The sequence below is a fragment of the Xiphophorus hellerii genome, chromosome 8 (assembly GCF_003331165.1).
Source record: "Xiphophorus hellerii strain 12219 chromosome 8, Xiphophorus_hellerii-4.1, whole genome shotgun sequence".
In the NCBI taxonomy this organism is placed as follows: Eukaryota; Metazoa; Chordata; class Actinopteri; order Cyprinodontiformes; family Poeciliidae; genus Xiphophorus; species Xiphophorus hellerii.
In genome coordinates, this window is record NC_045679.1 from 27,042,179 (window position 1) to 27,062,667 (window position 20,489).

The 20,489-nt window shown below is 41.3% G+C and overlaps 1 protein-coding gene across 1 annotated transcript in view; it reads right to left on the reverse strand.

Moving 5' to 3' along the window:
- The window catches only part of grk3 (G protein-coupled receptor kinase 3), a 79,476-nt gene that overhangs the window by 39,931 nt on the left and 19,056 nt on the right, over positions 1-20,489 (reverse strand). The window contains exon 2 of the mRNA XM_032570453.1: positions 16,576-16,652. Within this exon, the coding sequence (XP_032426344.1) occupies positions 16,576-16,652 (77 nt within the window). The remainder of the gene's footprint in view (positions 1-16,575; positions 16,653-20,489) is intronic.

Genomic DNA, 20,489 nt, shown 5'->3' on the forward strand with positions numbered 1-20,489 from the left:
GTGAAGCTGAAAAACAGCTGATTTTTTGTAACACTGCCCCTTTAATACAACAAAATCTAAATGCTCGTCCTCTTGGAAAGAAAAAAATAAAAAATGAAGCTGAAATATAAAAACAGGACAAAGAAAACATGGAACTGATTACCTCAGTGATTTTTCAAGTTAAATATTTAAGTATAATTAAGGGAAGGACTTTAAGGTGTTCATTTTAATTAATTACATAGATTTTTATTGGTTCAAAATGCCAACACAATTATTTGCATTCATTTTAAATATAAAAAAGTCCCGAACAGGAACCTTTGCATTGTGTTTCTAGTACACTTGTAAATCCGACACACAAGAAACGACACTTGCCAACAACAGCGATGGACGACGAAGCCTCTTCTCTTGGGCCACTCAGTTAATTTTTGCTTCAAAAGTGACCTGACTGAACAATGGAAAAGACTGTTATTGTGTTCAAGTTGTGCTAAAAGGAGTTATCCCATTAGTAAAGCTATTCAAACCCAAAATAGCATCTCAATGCTAAACATGTAGCAGCAACACAAACAACCAAAACGCTAATATCAGCGTAAACAGCACTTTGCACCAATCTGATGGTTAACAAATTAAAAACAATATCTTTGTTATTGCCAGTTTCTGCAACCGAGGATCGGACCGCCAGGGTCCCCTCCCTCTGCTGCCACCCATCCCACACTGCACCCGACCCCTTTGGCCCCTCCCACGGGTGGTGGGCCCATGGGAGGGGGGGCCCATGTTTCCTCTTCGGGCTGAGCCCGGCCGGGCTCCATGGGTAAAAGCCCGGCCACCAGACGCTCGCCATCGTGCCCCCCCTCCAGGCCTGGCTCCAGAGTGGGGCCCCGGTGACCCGCGTCCGGGCGAGGGAACACCAAGTCCAAAGTTTTCCTTCATCATTGGGGTCTTTGGGCTGCTCTTTGTCTGGTCCCTCACCTAGGACCTGTCTGCCTTGGGTGACCCTACCAGGGGCATGAAGCCCCAGACAGCATAGCTCCTAGGATCATTGGGACACTCAAACCCCTCCACCACGATAAGGTGGCAGCCCATGGAGGAGAACCCCTCCACGTGGAATGTCACCTCTCTGGTGGGGAAGGAGCCGGAGCTAGTGCGTGAGGTCGAGAGGTTCCGGCTAGAAATAGTCGGTCTCACCTCGACGCACGGCTCTGGTTCTGGAACCAGTCTCCTTGAGAGGGGCTGGACATACTTCCACTCTGGAGTTGCCCAAGGTGAGAGGCGTCGGGCAGGAGTGGGCATACTTGTTGCTCCCCATCTCGGCGCCTGTACGTTGGGGTTTACCCCGGTGAACGAGAGGGTAGCATCCCTCCGCCTACGGGTGGGGGGACGGGTTCTGACTGTCGTTTGTGCTTACGGGCCGAACGACAGTTCAGATTACCCACCCTTTTTGGAGTCCTTAGAGGGGGTACTGGAGAGTGCTCCTCCTGGGGACTCCCTTGTTCTGCTGGGGGACTTCAACGCTCACGTGGGCAATGACAGTGAGACCTGGAGGGGCGTGGTTGGGAGGAACGGCCCGCCCGACCTGAACTCGAGCGGTGTTCTGTTGCTGGACTTCTGTGCTCGCCATGGATTGTCCATAACGAACACCATGTTCAAGCATAAGGGTGTCCATATGTGCACTTGGCACCAGGACACCCTAGGCCGCAGTTCGATGATCGACTTTGTCATCGTTTCATCGGATCTGCGGCCGTATGTCTTGGACACTCGGGTGAAGAGAGGTGCGGAGCTGTCCACTGACCACTACCTGGTGGTGAGTTGGCTCCGGTGGTGGGGGCGAAAGCCGGTCAGACCTGGCAGGCCCAAACGTGTTGTGAGGGTCTGCTGGGAACGTCTGGCGGAATCCCCTGTGAGACGGAGCTTTAACTCCCATCTCCGGCAAAACTTCGAACACGTCCCGGGGGAGGTGGGGGACATGGAGTCTGAGTGGACCGTGTTCCGTGCCTCCATTGTCGAGGCGGCCGATCGGAGCTGTGGCCGCAAGGTTGTCGGTGCCTGTCGCGGCGGCAACCCTCGAACCCGCTGGTGGACACCTTCGGTGAGGGATGCCGTCAGGCTGAAGAAGGAGTCCTATCGGGCCTTTTTGGCCTGTGGGACTCCGGAAGCAGCTGATGGGTACCGGCGGGCGAAGCGGCATGCGGCTCGGGCGGTTGCTGAGGCAAAAACCCGGGCGTGGGAGGAGTTTGGAGAGGCCATGGAGAAAGACTTCCGTACGGCTTCGAGGCGATTCTGGTCCACCATCCGGCGTCTCAGGGGGGGGAAGCGGTGCAGCACCAACACTGTTTATAGTGGGGATGGTGTGCTGCTGACCTCTACTCGGGACGTTGTGGGCCGGTGGGCAGAGTACTTCGAAGACCTCCTCAATCCCACCAACATGCCTTCCACTGAGGAAGCGGAGCCTGGGGACTCTGGGTTAGGCTCTCCAATCTCTGGGGACGAGGTCGCCGAGGTGGTTAAAAAGCTCCTCGGTGGCAGGGCCCCGGGGGTGGATGAGATCCGCCCGGAGTTTCTTAAGGCTCTGGATGTTGTAGGGTTGTGTTGGTTGACGCGACTCTGCAATGTCGCATGGACATCGGGGGCAGTTCCCCTGGATTGGCAGACTGGGGTGGTGGTCCCCCTGTTCAAAAAGGGGGACCGGAGGGTGTGCTCCAATTATAGAGGGGTCACACTCTTAAGCCTCCCTGGCAAGGTCTATTCAGGGGTCCTGGAGAGGAGGGTCCGTCGGATAGTCGAACCTCGGATTCAGGAAGAGCAGTGTGGTTTTCGTCCTGGTCGTGGAACGCTGGACCAGCTCTACACCCTCGGCAGGGTCCTGGAGGGTGCATGGGAGTTCGCCCAACCAGTCTACATGTGTTTTGTGGACCTGGAGAAGGCGTTCGACCGTGTCCCTCGGGGAGCCCTGTGGGGGGTTCTCCGGGAGTATGGGGTACCGGGCCCTTTGATACGGGCTGTCAGGTCCCTGTATGACCGGTGTCAGAGTCTGGTCCGCATTGCCGGCAGTAAGTCGGGCTCGTTTCCGGTGAGAGTTGGACTCCGCCAGGGCTGCCCTTTGTCACCGATTCTGTTCATCACTTTCATGGACAGAATTTCTAGGCGCAGCCAAGGTGTTGAGGGGATCCGATTTGGTGGCCTTAGGATCTCATCTCTGCTTTTTGCAGACGATGTGGTCCTTTTGGCTTCATCAGATCGTGATCTGCAGCTCTCGCTGGAGCGGTTCGCAGCCGAGTGTGACGCGGCCGGGATGAGGATCAGTGCCTCCAAATCCGAGGCCATGGTCTTGAGCCGGAAAAGGGTAGAGTGCCTTCTCCGGGTCAGGGGGGGTGTCCTGCCCCAAGTGGAGGAGTTTAAGTATCTCGGGATCTTGTTCACGAATGGGGGAAGAAGGGAGCGGGAGATCGACAGGCGGATTGGCGCAGCGTCTGCTGTCAAGCGGGCGCTGTACCGGTCCGTCGTGGTGAAGAGAGAGCTGAGCCAAAAAGCGAAGCTCTCGATTTACCGGTCGATCTACGTTCCCACCCTCATCTATGGTCATGAGCTTTGGGTCATGACCGAAAGAACGAGATCGCGGATACAAGCGGCCGAAATGGGTTTTCTCCGTAGGGTGGCTGGGCTCTCCCTTAGAGATAGGGTGAGAAGCTCAGTCATCCGGGAGGGACTCAGAGTAGAGCCGCTGCTCCTTCACATCGAGAGGAGCCAGTTGAGGTGGCTCGGGCATCTGGTCAGGATGCCTCCTAGACGCCTCCCTGGTGAGGTGTTCCGGGCACGTCCCACCGGGAGGAGGCCCCGGGGAAGACCCAGGACACGCTGGAGGGACTATGTCTCTCGGCTGGCCTGGGAACGCCTCGGGATTCCCCCGGAGGAGCTAGAAGAAGTGGCTGGGGAGAGGGAAGTCTGGGCCTCCCTTCTGAAGCTGCTACCCCCGCGACCCGACCTCGGATAAGCGGAAGAAGATGGATGGATGGATGGATGGATGGATCTTTGTTATTGAGCTCATATGTGTATTCAACAGTTTAGCATCTAAAAGGGTTTTTTGCATTGAAGATGTTTATTTTGCCATTAACTCTGAAATATTTTCATGCAGTCCCACCACTACTATTGGTGGTGGTGGGAGATTTTGTATCTTTTCTATTACAAAATAGAAAAGATGAACTTTCTACAGATAATTAGTTTTTCACAGGAACAATTGTTCACAACTCCTGCAGTAAAAGTCAACAATACGCTGCTGCTAACCGCCCTGCAACAATAGCAGAATGCATGTGCTGCACCTGCCTAACTACAAAGGTACTGACCATCATCTGGTCATAGACCCACCCATTTTACAAACATGTGGCTCTCTGCTGGATCAACTTTTGTCACAGGAGGCATTTTTCATCTTTATTCATCTTTATTCACACACTACACAGCAGTTTTCTGCCTAAATGGTTGTTACACATGAAATACATTAAATATCTGTAACAGTGGAATCATTTTAAGCAGTGCCCAGAAAGGTTCAAACAGCCAATGTTCTAACTTCCTGCTATAGTGGACTGTACTACTGCTCTTTTTTATTATCATTATTGGCTTTGAAGTCAAACACACCATCACCTTATTTGAAATCTGTTTATCTTGAGCTGATAATATGATATACTTGCCATAACACCATATGTCCTAAATACTAGAGATTGGAAATATCAAATCTTTTATCATGTACCTGGGAAAATTAATCAGGATGTTTAGTCAACCTCTCATAATAAAGATAAACTCTGATTGATGTTTGCCAACCTCAAAAACAGATAAGTGGGGATAATTATTTTGAAATAGTTTTTTTCCCCCTCTGTTGTTTCCATAGGAACATCGATAATTGCTTTGTTTCAAGCTATGATTTATTGGTGTGATTATTGTGTAGTGTTTAGCAACATAAGAAAACTACTTAACATAAGTAGAAGAGTGAAGTGGTCCATTTCATACTGGACAGTGTTATTAGACCCATATAACGTGACGTAATGAGTTTGTAAGACTCGACTCTTCAGTGACAGATTTACAGTTAAAAATTTTTTTAAATAATATGTATAACCACTTATACTCTTACATTAATACAGCCCAGAAGAAGATGTGGTGATGTCATGCTGCCTCAGTGATTTTCATACATCAGAATCAGGAGTAGAATTGAGTTGGAAGAGATGTTTGTGGTACTATCGTGACAACAATAGTGAATTGAAGAGCAGTCACAGAAAAACACAAGAGAAATGCTGTTCTTAGAAACATGATAACAATTAGTTTCTTTCAGACATCAGTCACACAAAGAAATGTTATTTGTACCACTTAACTGCTCAATGGGATGAAACTAGATTTCATCCCATTTTCAGATTTATTGGTATCTATTGATGCTCTCATTAAACAAAGATTTTAGAAAAACAGTAAAAGACTCCGGACAGTTTTGAGGGGTTTTAAACATAATTAATTAGAATTTATTTTGACAACGATAAATCAAAATTCTTATTGTGATAAGAAATTTATCACGATAAACGATACGATAAATGTATCTCATCTCTATGTAACTGTTTTTGCAGAGGAGAAGCGATATTTGTTCAGCTGGACGTGAGTCCTACTCGCCATGCTAACCAAAGAGGTCGAGATTAACTCTACACTTTTTAAATGGCACTTTCCAAATCCAACAGTCAGCATAACAGTAGAAAATGACCTTTCTATATACAAATAAAAGGAACTAAAATTAAAAAGAAAGCAAACCACTGACAAAAAAATGAACCCTAACACCATCCAGTCTGAAACCTCCAGCAAACAACACAAAGGGTAACGAGCTGCTCAGGGACACTCCTGCTTTCACTGGGACGTCAAAACAACCAGGAATCTGTAGAAAACGCTCTCTGTCCTCAGAGCATGAACCCTCTGAACAATCAGATCAACATCAACTTCACCATCCATGGTGCACCTATGAGATCCATGACCGAGACTGCGTTTCTATGACAATAACCAAATGTGACAGACCATCTTTCTGCTTAAACACAGGTTAGAGGACAGGTAAAGGACGTGAAGCAGATGAGGGGATGAAGGGCGGTGGTTTGAGCAGGAGAGGCTTGGAGCTCGGATACGTTTTCCCTCATCTATTAGGACAATGTTTGGTTGGAGTAAAAGAGGACCAGCTCTTTGTTTAAAAGTGGTGGGGCAAAACGAACACACTGAGCAAGTGCTATTTGTGTCCTGGTTGGTCTCTGGTGGAAACCATGTGACAGGAAATGACTCCAGTTGAGCAACAACCAGTGTAAAAAACTAATATAAAAAGCTCATTTCTTTCTGCTTGACTCATCAATAGATTGAAGTTAACTGATTAATAATTGGACAGCAAACGAAAAAAATTTTTGTTGAAGTTGAAGCTAAAACTATGCTACTAAGACATGTTTATATACGAAGGAGATGTTTTATCAAAAATGCAAAATACATATATTTTTGTACAGTTTATGACTTAGATAAACTGACTGTGTTATTTCAGCAAATGGCCTTTTTAGAGTGTATACTTTAAATTAATGGTTACTGGTTTACCAAATTGTTTGATTATTTCAGTAACTGATTTATTATGATTAATCTGATCATTTCAGCTCTTATCTAAAGTAAAAGACCAAATAAAAAAGCTGCTAACTGATAGAGGTTTATTTTCAAAAACAAATAATTCCCTTCAGAGTTGCCGGACATTATAAATGACAAATGGCTAAATAAAACCCCAACTTCCAGCACTTCAGTTACAGTACAAGCATAAACAAATTTTACTGTATTGTTTATCATAGTGACTTTTAAAGAAGCCTACCTTATGGATTTTTATTGTCATTTTATGTTCCTTGACAAAATGTGGTATTGTTTTACTACCTAGAACTGACTAACCTGCTGCTAAAAAAATGTGTGAATTTTCAGAAATTCACAAATTTAATGTGTAAACAGGAGAGGAAAAACTAAAGTCTGGAAAAAAAATCTCTTCCTTGTGCCTTGTTTTCATTCCAAGGTGACAAAACAGCTTTGTTTCGTTTTGAGGCAAAATGGGAAAAGACAAAAAATAAAATAAAATAAATAAATAAATCATGTGAGTCAGGGGACGACTTGACTGTGCTACATTATACATACACTGACCTTTATAGGGTCCCACAGAGCCATCATTTCTCTGTCTGGGGTGTGTGTTTGTGTGTGCGCATGTGGGGGTGGGTGGGTGTGTGTGTGTGCGTGCGTGCGTGTGACAGACACTCACCCTGCTTCAGGATTCAGCAAACAATGTTATGTATTCTACTGACTGCTGTTCACTGATGGTCACTAAATAGCGTTAGCAGAGACCATGCTAGCTGCTAGCATGTACATCAGGTATCTTGCACTGTGCGTTATGATTTTATGAAGAGACGTTTCAAACATAATATGCCAACTGTTTGACAGCTGCAGCAGTTCTTTGATGATGTTTAATTCCTTTTCATGTTCCACCAACAACCTGAGCTCCAGAGCACAGAGTAGAGTTCTCTCACATGCAGCTGGAATTTAAAAGCAATCCTGAAGACTATATGGAAGATTATAGAAATTCCTAAATGCACAGGGTGAGCTACACCAACTGCTGAGGCTGCACAGAAAGTGATGTGCAAGGAGGAAAATAATTTCCATCCTTTCTTTTAGGATTTTTTTTTATCTTTAAGACTTTTTAAGGATGCAGACACTCCTGCCATGTCTAAACTAGGGATGCACCGATCCACTTTTTTCACTCCTGACACCAATGCAGATATCTGATGTTCAGCATAGGCCGATATCGATTCGTTTCAGAAAAACAGAACTGAACTGACTTAGAATTTACTGATTTACACATTTATTTGTTAATGCTACATCAGTACAACACTTAAATACACCAATAGCTTCACAAACTTGGGCAAACATGTAAACACACAACTTGTTGAGCCAGTGCAGTCAGGAGTAGAACAGGCAATGTAAAATAAATAACTGACAAAAACAATAGGTTGAATATGTTGGTCAAATGTAAAAATAAACTGCAACTAATCTTCCACCAGGCTTTACTTGTGCTAAGTATTTATTTGTTTAAGTTAGTTTTTTTAAGTTTGCCTTTTGTAAGGCTTCATAATTGACATTTAGGTAATGTCTCCAATAACACATAATTTTCCAATGATATTTTCAAACTTCCTGCCAATTTTAAACATTTTTTAACTCACAAACACAGCGGGCAGCTGGACGACCGACTGCCCCAGCAGTCTACCACCGGCCTTAACAGGTTTTCTGGATGAAATAAAAATATTAGCAATAGAATGCTAATGAATGATTGTGTGGTGGGTTTCCCCTGCAGTCAACCATAATGAGCCGACTAACTTTAAGAAGGAATCAACTGTCTAAAAGGTTCCTAACTTTATCACCACAGCACTGTTTGACTACATATCTTGAACAAATTGACACGCAGATGTTTAACCTTGAAACAACTAGGACTGTTTGTAGAAGTTGCAGAAATATTAACAAATAGCATGATTCATACTGTACATGTGTTTAAAGACGTGATTAGCCAACTGGACTGGATGCAGATCAGCAGCATACGCAGAGTATCTCTGGGACTCTGAGGAGAACTGATGAAGCAGCACGGCGCACGTCCCTCAGTACAAGACGTCAACACCAGCCTCAGACGTCTGAGCGGAACCGAGGCGTCTGCTAACATGTGGTGTGACCTTTATCGTGTCGCTGGGTTTCAGGTTGTGAACAATAAAGGCTGAAAGCACAGCGGCATGCTTCAAAAACGTGTTCAACCTGAAAGCACAATGAGGTCGCCAGTAGGAAACCGGTTGCATCAACCCAAGCTGCCAGGTCTCCTCCAACACACACTACGTTTCACACTACTAGTTACATGCACCAGTGTTACCACTGGTCTGCAGAAGAGTCACACTGACACATAAAAATGTTTGTGAGCATGGAAAAGATCGGAAACTTTGAATGTAAGGTGAAAAAATATACATATGCAAGTTTATGCCACGACATTTAGAAAATTCTAAATGTGGTGGCCTTCAAGGAATCAGAAAAAAAAGGATATCTGTAGGGTTGAAACCATTAATCATGATGAATCAATTAAAGAAATAATTGTCAGACTCAAAAAAAGGTTGTTTGCTGAAATGAAAACAGTCACAGCAGTAATTAAACTGTACAAAAAACATCTATGTTTTGCATACAGAATAACAAAAATCTTCAAATTCTGTGACCCTTCAAATTCCCTTTGCTGTCCAATTATTAATTAGTTAATCCAAAAAAATTACTTCAAATATTAACTCTATACTTCAGTGATGTTACATAAAGCAGAAAGAGCTGAGCTTTTCACATGTTGATTTTAGAAGCATCTTTTAGCTGCTACAAATGATGTCTGTTCACTAAAGGAATCCAGTTAATGCATTTTAGGTATTTTTTTCACATTTAAAAAGCCATTATTGTTTTATTTCTATATTATGCATTTTAAATATTGTATAAATGATTGAGCATATGATTAAGTGAAAATTGCAGAATGCGCAGTGAATACTTGAGTGAATAATTGATTACCAAAATGATTGTTAGATGCAGCCCTAGATACATCACACAATACAGAATTCTTCAAATTCTCCATTTCAAAACTCCATCATTTTCTAGATTCTCAACTAGTTTTCCAACAGATTTTATTATTCTGTGAACCTCTGAGAAAGTCAGCTTTTATATTTACGTTCTGATAATGTCAGCATCAAATTCTGAACTGTGTTCCTGTTTTGTTTTGTTGTTTTTAGTTTCCATTTCAGAGATGCACCAATCTGTGGCTCCAAATCAGACGGTTTTCCCTTGATCGGTTCTGATCAAAGCCAAGAATTCCATTCATTTTTCTTCTGCAACCAGATCAACCAGAAGCAAATGCTTTGATGTTACTTTAATAAAAATCAGATAAATTGGATTAAATGCTCCAATTTAATTAAAGATGAGTGCTTTGAAGCACAAATGGGAATAATCTTGTACAGTAACAACTTCATTTCTGTTGTATTTAACCCGAATACTTCCAAACAAAGAGCAGCACAATTTATCTCTTTTGGCGTGTTAGAAAATTGGAACATGATGACAATTAAACCAGCAACTCAGACAGCAACCAGCATCAGCCCAGTGCAACTCTACTCTCGTTTAAATTCTAGAAAACTGACCTTCAGAATCTGGATGAAATGGTCCAACATTAAATAAGAGTTCTCTTTAATATTGTGATTGCTTTTATATTGTGATGTAAAGCACTTTGAACTGCCTCGTTGCCGTTGACCTGGGACGAAGTGTTGAACAGAACTGAATTAAGATGCGTGTCTCTCCGTCATGTAACGCTTTGCAGGTCTTCAGCGATGTGGTTTAGTTGTCCAGCAATGCCGAGTCGACTAGATGAGGGGCATAAAACAGCCCTGAAGATATTAAAGCTTTTACAACCAAGCTAAGCACATCCCTGCATGGGGAGCTGAGGGGAAGACAATCTCATACCACAGCTGTAGTGGGCGGGTAGAAGGGGCGGAGGGGGTTATAAGTGCACTCTGAGGGGTTATTTCTGCAAACAACTGTCATAGAGCTGCTAGACGTGGTGAGTCGGAGCGGCTGCTGTGGGATCCTCTGGAATAGAGACGGCGTGACTCATGATTGGTGAATAAACAGCCAGGTGGCTTAGGCACTGTGCTGACATCAGAATACAAGCTGCGGTGCTTTCTGGGAAACGCCGACCACGAGAGGGTTTCTCCTTTTACACCCACCCAACCCTGAAAGACCCCCCTCCGCACCTCTGTCTCCCTCTGATTCCCATCACCTGTTTCATTCCTCCTTTAATCAATTTCATTTCTCTCCGTCGACTCGAAAAATGCAGCAGTTCTGGCATGGTTACCACAGCAACCGCAGTTGCTAAGCAACCCACAACTCTCCATCACCCGTTCCAGAAGTCTGACAGATGGAGAGGGAGAATGCCAAAGCAAAAGTGAGAGTGAGAGAGAGAGAGATGGGGAGGTACATTAGGAGAGAATAGAGAGAAAAAGTGAAGAATAAAAATGGAGGAAGAGCCGCAAGGCAGAGAGAGGCAGGGATGATGAAATCCAAATCAACTTGTGAATGACCCCCCTCGTCTCCCCTGCCTCCAGAGTTTAGTGTCATATTTTATAGCTTTCATTTTAGAAAGCAATTGATGCCATCGTAACTCACACCCACAAATCCAAAATATTCCGACAAACAACCGGGGGGAAGGAGAGGGTCGGCTGGTAGTCCAATAAACACACACAGACACGATCATAACCCAGGAGTACAGTAGCCCACGGAAATGAAGTCAGACTGTCTTCTAGTGTAAACGCAGCTCGTATTAAAATCTCCATTCTGCGATAAACGAGCAGGTTGGAGAAGGTTTTGTGCCCTCGAGATACACACGACTAGCGAATCGCCGAAGATCTCATCTAAAAGAAATATGAGCTTTTTAATGCGTTTTTAATTTGGTTTCTATGATGCTGCAGATTAAAACAAGACTAATGAAAGCTCTGAGACGAAAAACAAAACAGAAGTAGTAAACAAAGAGCAGGGCGCATTAGTGAACCGGCCGCAGCTGTGAAATCAATCATCCCAGTAGAAAACTATAATTTACTGGTATATTAGAGTAGAAACAGCTCCCAGATCTCAACGTTACCATGGTAAAGTGTTTTCAATGCCTGCTTCGCCTCATTATTAGGTTGTAAATATCCTAAAACTACCCGTACAGTAGGGGAGAGGTGTGTGAGTGTGCCAAAATATTCATGAGGTCTTCTGACTGATGGGCGCTCTGTTCTGCCTCTATCAGTTTTAAATGAAAACTAGTGATGAGAATGTTTCGTTTTCAAGACTTGCTCTGTACAAAGTGGTGACCAGAGATGCACTGATCCACGTTTTTCACTTCCAATACCGATATCACGATTAGTATCATCTGATACAGAAAAACAGCTGAACTGACTTAAAAAATTTCATGTTCTGTCCGAGAAATTTGGGAGATTTCATTGATTGATGAAAATGTTTACATGCAATGCATATGTAGCCTTTTTTTTTAAATTCAACATTCACCCAGAGCTGCTGCCTAGTTACTGTTTCGGTAAAGTGCGCAGCGGGTGTATGCATGCAGGTGGAGAGGAGATGTATGTAGTTAGATGGAACATATTGCTTAGAGCAATTTAGCTTTAAGAAAGGTGTACGGAGCCTTGTGCCAGAAGGCCATTAAAATGCTGTCTACATCGTTTTAAACTGTGTGATTGTGAGTGGGAATAAAAACAGCAACAGGTATTTTGTTCCATATAACACAGTAGGAGTGTAACAGGTAAACCTTCTATGGATGCAAACTCCACTAAAAACCCACCTGTTTGGAATTGTATTTGAAACTTAATCAATTACAAATTTATTGATGGAACTTTACTTAATGTCGTGTTTTGATTGTTGATTCCATTTTGCATTGTGTTTCTGTGTTTGATATGATGTAAAGCACTTTGAAATGCCTTGCTGCTGAAATGTGTTATGCAAATAAAATGTGATTGATTGATTGATTTACAGACAAACCAGAAAATAAGTTTCCTACCATTCTGATGGCAACAAATGGGCAGCAGAGTCAAGTCTGTCACAATAAGCAATAATTCAATTAATTGCATAGTAAATTAAAATGAGAGCTATAACGTCTGTTTAGAAAGCAGTCATTAAAGGGATGCTCCCCTTTAATATCGCTAAAATGTCAGCATTTTGAGAAACAATGCAAATATTTGACACAGAATATGAAGTAGTTTGCACTACCTCCTACTTTTGCCTGTTTATTGCACTGATTAATTTCAGGTTTCTGTGTATTTTTTATCCACGTTGACGTAAAAAGTCCTGCAATGGACTGGCGACCTGTTCAGGGTGACCCCGCCTCTCGCCCAAAATGTCTCGCTGTAGATAGGCACCTGCACCCCTCCTGACCCCGCTAGGGACATGGGTATAAGGAAATGGTGCATATATGGATGGAAGTGAGTTATTATTGTTGCAGGTTGATTTTTTTTTAAGAAGAGTGGGTAAGCACCGATATAAAATTTGGGCCAGTATTTACTAATGTTTTATTTGACAAAATTATTTGACTACTTGAATAATCGATAGAATACTCGATTACTAAAATACTTTTACACAACAGCTCTGATACCAATCCAAAAAAAAAGTCCCATTTACATCTCAGTGACGCAAGTTAAGCTCCTCCTAAACAACACAAAGGATCCATGTGTGAGCTGTGACATACAGTAACTGCTAGTCTTCCATAGATTCACCAATCTGAACGCCTTACAAAAGGATGAGGATGAAGTTGGAATAGAAGATAAAGTGAGTTTTGGAAGTGGAAGCTCAGTGAGGAACGAGGAAGATTTGCTGAGATCTGGGTTTTCTGCAGCCATGAGGGTCACAAGAGCTGATTGTAGTAAAACGAGGCGCAGCATGGCAGAGTTTCTCTGCACTGCTGCTTTTCACTTCATGCACACATACACTTTGCCTGCTGCTTAAAACCAAGACTTGAATGGATTTCTAGGAAGTTTCTGGTTATTGTTTGTCTAAATGTAGTAACATGAAAATCAGTGGAATGCATGGAAATTATTTCTGAGTCGTCTTAGTAAAGCAGAAGTTTAGGTTTGTCTGTCATGACTGAACTGATGAAAAAACAAGCTGTCATCTCCATTGTTCCAGAAGATTTCTTAGGAAATGTACAAACAGCCACCTCATGCAGAGCGACATGCAAAACTATTGAAATATAAAATATGTAAAACAGCTGGCTAAAACCAGGAAGCTTATTGCAAAACGACAGAAGACAGTTCCGCATTCTTTGAGCTCAGTTATTGGAACAACTGGACAATTGGGAATACAGTACCTAGAAACAACAGTTTGTGGAAAATTTATCATCTCGCGTTTAGTCATTTAAATCGGAGAATTTAGCTTTATACCCATCTTTCTGTTATGAATATGCTTGTCTTTTAAATAAAATGTTTCTATTAAAATGAGGTTTAAAAAAAAAAAATCTACCAACTCTCTAGACAAAAAATTAATTCCTTGTCCAACCTAATACCTGAGGCAAAACAACTGGGATTTGTTAACGTTTTATTATTATAGCTCTACACGGGCTTTACTGTGACAAATACTTATTTAGATGAGAAGTACGGCTGCAGCTGAATTATTTTAGTAATCGATTGATCTAATGGTTAGTCGGATAAAAAAAATTGGCACATACTGCAGATTTTTCATTTTGCCATTTAAAACCTTTTTATACAATATTAGAAATACACTAAATATTTGCAAATTAAATAATTAAATCTCTTTTTACATTTGATTGCCTAAAATTCAAACATTCTGTTAGTGAACCCTTGATCATTTGTAGCAAAGGATACATCTATAGCACCTAAGCAATGAAATGTTTACTTAACAGATTAAAATATTTGCTAATTTGCATATTTTAAGGCATTTCTAATATTGTATAAAAAGGCTTATGTGGTTAATAGAAAAATCTGCAGAATGTGCACATTTTCTTATCTGAATTGATTAATTGTCAGAATAATCGGTAGCTGCAGCCCTACTACAGATGCATGATCCTGCTGTGATCTTGGGCGTTTATAGTTTTCTAAGGAGGTCACGCCTTTTCTGGACAAAAGAAATCCCCAAGTATTACTGACTTATAAAAAAAAAAAAAAATCCATCTTGCATGCATGTCCAGACCAAAACGGAGAGGATGGAGGAGATGAAACTGAACACAACCGACAGAAATTAAATGAGTGTTAAGCCTGACGGAGACGGAGAGAGAGAGGAGCCGGAGACGAAGACGGAGCCAGGGACAATTAACACCGCCTGTTCTCATGGGGCGGGGTGGGGGGTGAGAAGTGTAAGTATACCAAGCGCAGGCCTGCAGGGTGGCTGCGGTCCCCTGGTAAGGCACACAGCCGGTCAGCTGTGAACAGAGACGCTGTGCTCTATGGCGGAGAGGAGGAGCTTCCACTGACCCGGCCTCAGGAAGCAGCAGACATGATGCTAGCTAGCAGAACAAGCCGCCCACATGCAGCCCTCACAGCAGCAGCATCACAGATCAACCGCTTGGTTTCAAAGAAAGCCCCTCTGGAGACAACAAGAACCGCGGCTGGAGACGGACCCGTCACCTTTTTGGGTTCAGGTCCGACACCAACGCTCATACATCTGCTGATCCTGATGTTTTCCACCGCAGCTCCATTTATCTGGATTCTACAGCCATGCTTTTGGTGAAAACTACACAGATAAACCACATGCACAGCCAGCATGTGTGGCTCTAGTGCCACATTATTTGCTTCCAACGACAATCAGAAAAGCATCAGACAAATTTTATTTGGATCATATCTATGTGGTCATTTGATGATCAACCCTTAAATGTCTCTGATGAAGGCCATCCTGAGGCAACACCACTCTGCCACAGACACTCAGCCCATAAAAATAAAATCACTTACATTTATTTATAGACATGAGAATGATGCATTTTCATGTCCCATTCTGCAACATTTTAAACTTCCACTCTAAAACGCTGCAAAATACCAGACAATAAGTATTTACAGTAGCTCACCATTTATTGGCCCCTCTGCTGAAGATATGTAAATGTCTCATAAATTAATTCTTAAAAAAAAAGTATTTACAGTTGATTTCATCTTTTTCATTATTGTTCTGACTGGTGATAGCCATTTCTTTCTTAAAATAAAATTTCACAAATATTACCTAGGTGGCTCACATGAAGGCGAGGAAATGCCATTCCTCGCATTTTGAGGAATGGCTAAGCTAACTAGCCTCCATAAAGTCATACTGATACAGAATTTAAAAAAACAGGAAATAGAAAATGTTAGAGGTGCACATTAAAAACGAACCTCGATGAGTTTCCAGAGGTGAATAAAAACAGTTATTTCCTGTCCACTGCATAAAAGCATTCAGATAAGGTCACGTCTGTTTTGGTTCTTAATTGTCGGTGTTAAACTACGTTAGTGTAAGAAAGATTTTTAACTCTTAAAGTCTTTACAAACAGTGGCGTCCCCAGAAAGTTTAAATAAAGAAATGTATGAAAATAAAAATGAAAATAGTAATTAAAATAAATAAATATATATGTACATTTTTTATTACCATTATATTTACTTTTGATTTTATAAATTTCTTTCTTTAAATGTTTATTGGATTCTACGTTTATGTCTTGATTGAAGATGATTATGACCTTTATATGACCTGACAATGATTCTCTGGGGGTGAGGGAGGGACTAACAGTGGGGGCACCACTGTTCACACATCTTTACCAGAGGTAGCAATAAATGTGGAAAGTGTTCATTATTTACAACTATGTATTTACAATCATAGAAGCTAATAAAACATAATGGTGGATGGGACCTCATGACTGATATTTTAACGCTGCTAATGTTTAGATTTAATATTATAGGATTTATGGTATAAATAATCACAATCAGAGGAGAGATCATAGACTGGAAACATGGAGAAGAGGAGACGGAATGATGGTAGGTGTGAAAAAGCTTTACTCCCTTTAAAAGAGGTGAGACTTACCAATTTTCTGGTTGAAAATTTTGTCAAAAGTGAGTTCGTCCCTTTCCTCCAGGTACTTCTGCATTACACTGCGAATACTGTAAAAACAAACAAATAAAAAAAAAAGTCAGTTATTAAAGCATCCACATGCCTCCTCCAGCTTCCTCAGAGATCCTGACCCAGGTTTGAAGCCTCCCAGCCAGCCAGCCAGCCGTCCCCCCACAGGGAGGAACTGCAGGGAGGGAACAGGGACACATGGGAGGCTTCTGGGGGGCCTGGAGAGATACAAGCTATCCTGGGACTGGGTGTTAATGAGAATAAGCCCAAGGAGAATGAATCAATTAACACCCTTCCTGATAGGCCTATTAACACTTTATCAGCACCCTGCACACAGAACACACACAGCAGTAGGCTGAACAGAAAATCATCTGGATGCCGACAGCCATCTAGATTTCTCAACTAATTTAAAATCTAAATTTCAGGTGACGATATTCTGGACATCTGAAATGACTTTTGGACTATTCTAATTATATATTTTCTAAAAAGAACTACACAGATGTGAAGAGGACACATTTTATTGCTTCTATTTGATATTCTGAAACTTTTCCTGTTGATTACCATAGGTCTGTCACAATAATCAATAAATCAATTAATCGCATGATAAATTAAAACAAGCTCAATTTCCATTGGCATGATTTATCATTCTTCTCTTCCTGCCAAAAACTGGATGATAAAGTCTTCAGTTTGGTGATTTGGTTTCAACTAGCCCTTTTTTGAACACTTTGTTTACAGACACCTCAGAATTTCTTTTATTTACCGTTTCTGTTCTGTTTATTTATTTTGGATATTTAAAATGTCTTCCAGTTTCAGTGTTAAATGTTCAGCAGAAATTAAAGTTTATTGATATTTGAGAATGTGTTCTTGCATTATTATTCCATTACTATATGACTTGAAAATAGTCTCAAAAACAACAATATTATCATTTATCGCAATACTGCTGGACAATTTATCGTCCAGCAAAATTTGTTATCGTGCCTAGATTACCACCTCAGAAAATACACAACTACAGAATAACAAGCCAAATTGAGCAGGATTACTATTGCAACAACACATCCTCAGTAACTGCTTTACGTCACTTTGGTGTCAGTAGGAAAGTTTTTATTACAAATGTGCTGTCTATCAGAAAAAGGGCATTTTGGTGTGTTTCCATTAAGTACATTTATTTTCATAATGTCTCATTGTACAAAGATATGATCAATGGAAACGGTATGGAAAAACAGTGCTGAATTGACTTAAAGCATTTCTTTTGTTAAACACAGACATAAATGTACTGAATTACACATTTATTTGATAACTTTGCATCAGTACAGCACACTACGCACCAATAGTTTCAGAATCTTGGTCAAACATGCAAAAAAAAAAACAAACAAAAAAAACTTTCATTTGTTCTGTAGGTGCCATTATAAGTATAACAGCCAATCTTAAATAAATAAATTAACTGAAATGAAAAAATAAACCTTCTCTCAAATGGTTCAGATAGCTTAGTTTGTCAAATATAGTTTTTTAAATAAGTTGCAATTAACTAAAGCCCTGCAAAAATGCTAAACAAGTCACAGCACCACTAATAAAAATGCAAAAGTAGCTTTAGACATTAACCTGTCTATTTTGTTCTGATAAGTTGATTGTCACTTTTTTGACAGAACTAGCCAACTGTTCAGAAATGGGTCTCAAGACTTGAAATTCAGTCAAATTTAAGACGAGCAAAGACTCAAAACCGGACTTTGTCGTGAATACAGACTCGACTGAGTCTCAAGACCTGAGAACAAAATGCCGAGCCGTCTTTATCTGGAGTCATCAGGGGTGAAGATAAGATGCTAAGTAAGTCACAGACTGGAGCTCAGGAAGTGATGTGCATGTTCTGCCGTGAGTTTGATTTAGCACACAAGACAGGAGCTAACAAAAGTTTACAACAACCTGTTCATGTGAGCTGTGGAACCCAAAAGGGCAGCACTTCATCAGGAACATGTGATTGTGATACTTGCATTGGACAGTCCAACACATGTACAGCACAACAGCAATTTCAATTTCTTATAATTAGATCACAATTTACAGCTCTTCAGGTTGTGTGGGTTATAAGGGGAAGGTCCGTTTCAAAGGTGGGAAAGGAAGACGACTGAGGAAAATGTGGATCAATCATATTTAGGCTTGTCGTAATAATCAATAAATCAATCGCATGACAAATTAAAATGAACTCAATTTCAATTTGTGTGATTTCTCTTTTTCTCTCTTTCTTTCTACCAAAAAGTGGACAAACGTTTTTCATCTGACGCTTTGGTCACAACTAGAGCATTTTCTGAAAGACATTTTCCAGTGTTAAATGTTCATTAGAATTTAAAGTTTATTGATCTTTGAGAATGTGTTCTAGCATTATTATACCATTATAATAATGATATACATTAGTATATTACATACCATTATAAAACATTATAAAATGGTCTCAAAGCAACATTATGGTTTATCGCAATAACTTCTGGGACAATTTATCGTCCAGCAAAATTTGTTATGGTGGCACGCCTAATCATAATCAATATTCTTAGCCATATTTACTAGAGCTGAAATGACTCATCGAATGATTTGAGTACGCTATTAAAATTCCTCAAGGCAAATTATCTGCATTAACACTTCGTTAAATTATGTTTAACTATATAGCGCACTGTGTTCAAACAGATGATTATTTGTGTTGCACAACACTCTCACTTCCACCTAGGCCTGTCACGATAGCAAATTACGGAGGGGAATCCCAAACAGCTGACTCTGCGAAGTCCAGCAGACTTTGGAGATGATACGTGGAAACATTAATGTTTATTCAACATTTCGTGCAAAGAATATAGAAATGACAAGGAGAGGAGTTGGAGCGAAATTGCTACCGCAGTTGATAAACCCGGTAACTTTTCAGCTGTTCTTCGTTAACGTGACGTAAATATGTTATAATGATTTTCATTCAGTCAGGACTTTACGCTGACACTGGCCACATGCATTGCAGGTAGATTGTAGTAAAGCATTGATTAATGCCTGGTTTTAAAATTAGTTCACTGGACTTGTAGCCATTATTTTGTGCCCATTGTTGGACACCACACGGCAGGACCGAACCCGGTCCGGAACCGTTATACCTAGGATTTCTGTGGGCTAATGTGTGATCTCTGTCAGGTTTTGAAAATGGGCCGACAATCGGCCGACAGCTCTAAAATCGTGTATTGTGCGCTGGGCATTAAACTAAGGAAATGAGGAAGGGGAGGGTCAGTGGAGAGCACCGGAGTTGAGCCGTTTTTCATTCAGTGTCATCAACAGAAAGAGAAAAAGGCCGGGAGAGACGATAATGCCGATAATTAAAGTGACGTAGCTAGTTTTAATTTATCGTACGATTAATTGATTTATCGTTTATCGCGACAGGCCTACTTCCACCACTGAGCTGTTATTGAGGAATGCTAAGTGCCTTCAGCAGCTATGGAGGGAGACAGATACAAAAAGTGTCAAAAGTGATGGATCACTTTAAACTGGCTGCTAACAGGTCACGTTTTAGTTCCCTTTGGAAAAGACCAGCTTTTTTTTTTTTATCTGTGACTCTTAGAACAAAATCTGGAATGTCAAACATGTACAAAGAAATGCATTTCAGCTAACATTACATTGCTGACCAAGAAGAGTAATAACGTGAAAAAACAACTGAAAGTATTTTGTTTAAAGAAAAAGTTTCTACACTTCATATAGAGACTGAAAGTGATGTTTGATATGCATTGCATTTTCAGAAGTGAAATGTTTTATTTAAAAAAAGGAAGCCATTGTTTTTTTTACTAAGACTGCACATATGGCTGAAAAAAGAATCACAATATAATTGTCTATATTTATAATTATTCATTCTTTTTTTTTAGTAAAATAAC